General features: G+C 26.3%; 1 protein-coding gene across 1 annotated transcript; it reads right to left on the bottom strand.

Moving 5' to 3' along the window:
- Positions 1-864: 864 nt before the first annotated feature.
- Positions 865-2,062, bottom strand: LOC107469075 (uncharacterized). Its single transcript, XM_016088458.3, has 2 exons — positions 1,911-2,062; positions 865-1,401 (listed from the first exon to the last, which is right to left on the bottom strand). Exons 1-2 carry the CDS (start codon positions 1,996-1,998, stop codon positions 872-874), a joined length of 618 nt encoding a protein of 205 aa, XP_015943944.1. The 5' UTR covers positions 1,999-2,062; the 3' UTR covers positions 865-871.
- Positions 2,063-4,250: the final 2,188 nt, after the last annotated feature.

The following is a 4,250-nucleotide window of genomic DNA, read 5'->3' as shown; positions in this document are numbered from 1 at the left end:
GCCATGGCACATTTTCATCATCGGTATAGTTCCGGTTCTGCACTTTCATTTGTAATCATATATAGTTATAACAGATTTGCAGTGAGGATCATCAATTTGTGTGTTAAAGCTAGAGATATATAATCATTAAAAGGGTATATAAGAATTTGGAGAGAAGATAGAGTAGAATATGTCTTACCAATTCTTTAAAAGCCTGATTAGGGTTGGTCTCTGCCAACAAAATTTGTATAGTAGGAATATATGATTCTCTCCAATTTGTATAGTGAATATAATAACTTTTATGGTTCTAATTTCTATACATATATTTTCATTTGTATAGTTAAAAAGAAAGACATTTGTATGTCCAAATTTATCATATTATTAAATATACAACTATGCTAAATATACATTAAAGTTAGTTACTGATATAAAATATATTAAAATTGAGTTAAATAATATATATATTTATATATTGGTGTCTGATTTTAATTTAAACATTACATTTTTGTTAAATATACAAAAAAATAATTGAGAACTTAATTTATTTTATTAATTATTTTTAATACATAAATAAAAAATTTTGAACTTTTTATTTTTTGATATTATTAAAATATAACATTTTTTTAAATTTTATTCATTTAAAAATTAAAAAATAGTGAGATTTATTCGTTACTATTCTCATTATCTACCTATACTTTTTCTATAACTATTAACTTTTTTTGACTGGTGAAATGATTGGTAAACATGAAAAATAACATTATAATTTGCGAGTTTGTTAACTCCCACGATAGCCAAATATATTGAGGACTTTATTGTCACTTATTAAAAGATAAATTACATCAAGGTTTAGAAAGTAGTGTGCCTTACCCATTTCTTCAAAACCTGAGGGTTGTTAGCCAAGAAAATTAGTAAAGTAGTGATCCTTTCGAATTTTAGGTGACACATGATGATTCCATTGCAAATCATTTTGATGGTAGCCAAACAAAGGAGTATAGTAGTAATAGCTGCTTTTAGTTTCAGGTAGTTTTTGTTGCACTAAAGGAAAGAATAATGTATACTTTGAATCTCTATATTGGGATGGATACGATCCCTTATCCCTGTAAGGAGGATCAGTGGGATCTATCCACCGTGGTTCTTCTTTAGAACGTGGTGGAGTAGCCTTTGGATTTGAATTTAGATTTTGATTTGGTTCTTGTTCTTGTGGTGGTTGTTTAGGTTTTTTAGGAAATGGAATAACTCTACCCAAAATTGGAAGAATAGGAATATCACCACCTGAATCATAGTTGGTAGGATAATTATAATCCTTTTGAAATTTCATTCGAATATCATTGAGATTAGGATTATAGTCAACCGGCCAGCTGCTGCTTCTTCTTGACCCTTTTAACTCATTATCCTCCACATTGTATGCTTGAATTTTCTTTTCTAATGGATAAATTAATGGTCATGATTGGTATACAATAATATTTAAGATTTTAGGTTAAACATAAATTAAAAAGAATGAAATTGTAAAGTTCACTCTAAAGTCCAAAATAACAAGAAGCTATAATTATTAAGGTCTAAAATGATTAGATACATTATTATATGTATGCGTACAATAATAGCTAGGGATCAATTTCTCATTTATTTATTTATTTTGATAATTTTAGACCAAAACTATATAAAAAAAAAACTTGCATGATGGATCAAAACCTAAATCACTAGCTAGTTTTATAAAGACCAAAACTTTTTCAATCATTTATTGAATATATTATAATTCTAAAATAAGTATAGATTCTATTTATAATCCAATTATTTAATAAAAACAAACCATTACTTTGGACTTAATGAGAATCATTAACAATGTAATTAATTCATCTTGTGATATGATGATGTCCTTGACAAAAATGAAAGATTGGAATTATATCGTTAGAGTAAAAGAAGCAAAGACTTACCATTGAAAAGTTCACGAGCAAAGACACGAATAGATAAGAAAAATGAAAAAAGAAAAGCAGAGAAAAAATAGGCTTTTGAGTTGGTCATCACTACTATAGGGCAAATTGAAACGAATGAAATGAAGAGAAGGCTCTAGGTGAAAATTTGGAATGCGAAATGCAATTTCATTGTTACATATATATTGAGAAGCAGCAATAATAAGAGATTAAATATTGTCATTTTTAAATTGATGATGTTATTATCAATTTAAAAGATATTATGTTCAATATAAAAAATATTTATAATAAGATTATATTTTGCGGCGACGACGACGATAATAGCCATGATAGCTACGTAGAAAGGATTATGCTTCTAACTTTGCCAGTATGGAAAACCAAGAGTCAAGAAATAAAGATTATACTATACACCAAGAGTCAAGAGTCAAGAGTCGGTTGTGACAAAGCATTTTCCAATATTCCTCAGTTCCATAGCTCTGTGGAGGCGTTGGGAGCTTATTATTTATAGGGTTAAATATGGCCTAAGGAAATTTTGTATCGAACGTTATCATTCAAAAAAAAATACTTTGAGGTTCCTAAATTTTAAGAAAATAGAATATATAAAATATATATTAATTAAAATTAACGATACAAATTATTGAAACACTGATGTTTTAAGTATATTTAAAATTTTTTTTATATTTTTATTTCTATTTGGGAGCATTGAATAAAAAATGTTACTTATCTTTTAAAATTTAGTTTTTAGTTATTTTTTTTAAATTTATTATTATTTAATTAATTTAAATACTCACTTTTATATATCAGTTATTTAAAAAGTCAAAAAAATTATTTATTATTTATTTTTTTCTAAAAATTAAATAAAAAAATATTTAAAAAATATCTAATTGTAATGGCTCTTAAATTTGTTTAGTCTCAAAATGATTTTAACATTTCAATTAATTCGTATCCTCAAATTCTAATGTGTGACTAATAATGTTAGTTATTAGATTTATCTCCATGGGTAGTGTTAGAGAACTAATGGCCTAAGTGTATAATGTGTACAATGGGTTAAATTTTTGATTCATGAATAAAATGAACATCATCCATATTATCCAGAATAATCATTCGGATACCAGGATAATAAACTTCTCATGTCATAAAATCACTCATCTCAAAAACTTAAAGTTGATTTTGGAGTTCACCAAAGATCGAATCCTTAACCTTTCGGATCTAGAACTCTAATACCATGTCATGAACCTACTCATCCCAAAAACATAATCTAACAAGACAATGTAACACTAATAGTCATATCTCTAATACTTCCTAAATTTCTATTGTACACATTGTACGGCTATTTACTCTCTATATTTTCTCTATCTCCATTAGCCACGTACCAAACACAGTAAATTGTCACAATGGACAATCCAAATGACACTGATTTTGTAATAGATACAAATTAATGAAATAAACGACATCATTTTATTACCAAATTAACAAATAATGAATCTAAGGGCTCACGTGAGTGAAGTGATGAATCGAAATTTGAGAATTCAAATTGGATTCATTGAAATTTCTTAGGTCATTTTGAGGTGTGATGCAAATTTTTAAAAAATTTTGTGACTTTACCTAAATAAATCTCATAAATTGTGTACCTTTTTAATATTTTAAACTTGTTTGAGGATGTTTTATAGAACTAAAATCATCGATTATAGTTTTATTTTTCTTGAATCACCTTAATTTATAAATAGATTAGCTTATTATTTTTGTTTTAGTCCAACTCATATTAAAACTAAAAATTTATTACATATTTAATTATTTATATATTTATACTCTTTTATTTTAAAAAAAAAACACTACTTGTTACTGTTAGAATAAATTGTTTAATAATTCAAATCATCCGTATTGAATCACCAAAAGTTATATATTATAGTGCAGAAATATATCTTTAATTTACTCATAGAAATTAGAAATTAGAAATTAATAGAAGAGTTGTCTCAATCCTTTTTAACTAAAACTTTCTGTATTCTTAATAGGGCAGTTGAATGAAAGAGTTGTCTCAATCTTTTTCAACCAAAACTTTATGTATCCTTAATAGGGCAGTTGAATGGCAACCCCTCTGATGAGAACATAGTTGTTAAGGCGGTTTTGGTATATTGAGAACTTAACCCTAAAATCACTATTTATATTTGAGCATGACACCAATTAAACTCTAAAACCAAAATAAAATTAGTATCTAAAACCCATAAAGATATTATCTGATTTTATTTTCATTTAATTTCAAATCAAAAGTAATTATGACTTAGGGTCCGTTTGGGAAACACCAAAAAACTACTTTTTTCAACTTTTGACTTATAGAAAGTTACA

This window comes from Arachis duranensis, chromosome 10 (genome assembly GCF_000817695.3).
Source record: "Arachis duranensis cultivar V14167 chromosome 10, aradu.V14167.gnm2.J7QH, whole genome shotgun sequence".
NCBI lineage: Eukaryota > Viridiplantae > Streptophyta > Magnoliopsida > Fabales > Fabaceae > Arachis > Arachis duranensis.
The sequence above is the reverse complement of the archived record's forward strand: the minus strand, read 5'-3'. Positions and strand labels throughout refer to the sequence as shown.

Bases quoted from the DNA above. Each gene is read 5' to 3' on its own strand.
- LOC107469075 (XM_016088458.3), bottom strand. From the start codon at position 1,998: ATGACCAACTCAAAAGCCTATTTTTTCTCTGCTTTTCTTTTTTCATTT. The intron at 1,402-1,910 runs GTAAGTCTTTGC...TTTATCCATTAG, and splicing joins TGCTCGTGAACTTTTCAATG to AAAAGAAAATTCAAGCATAC.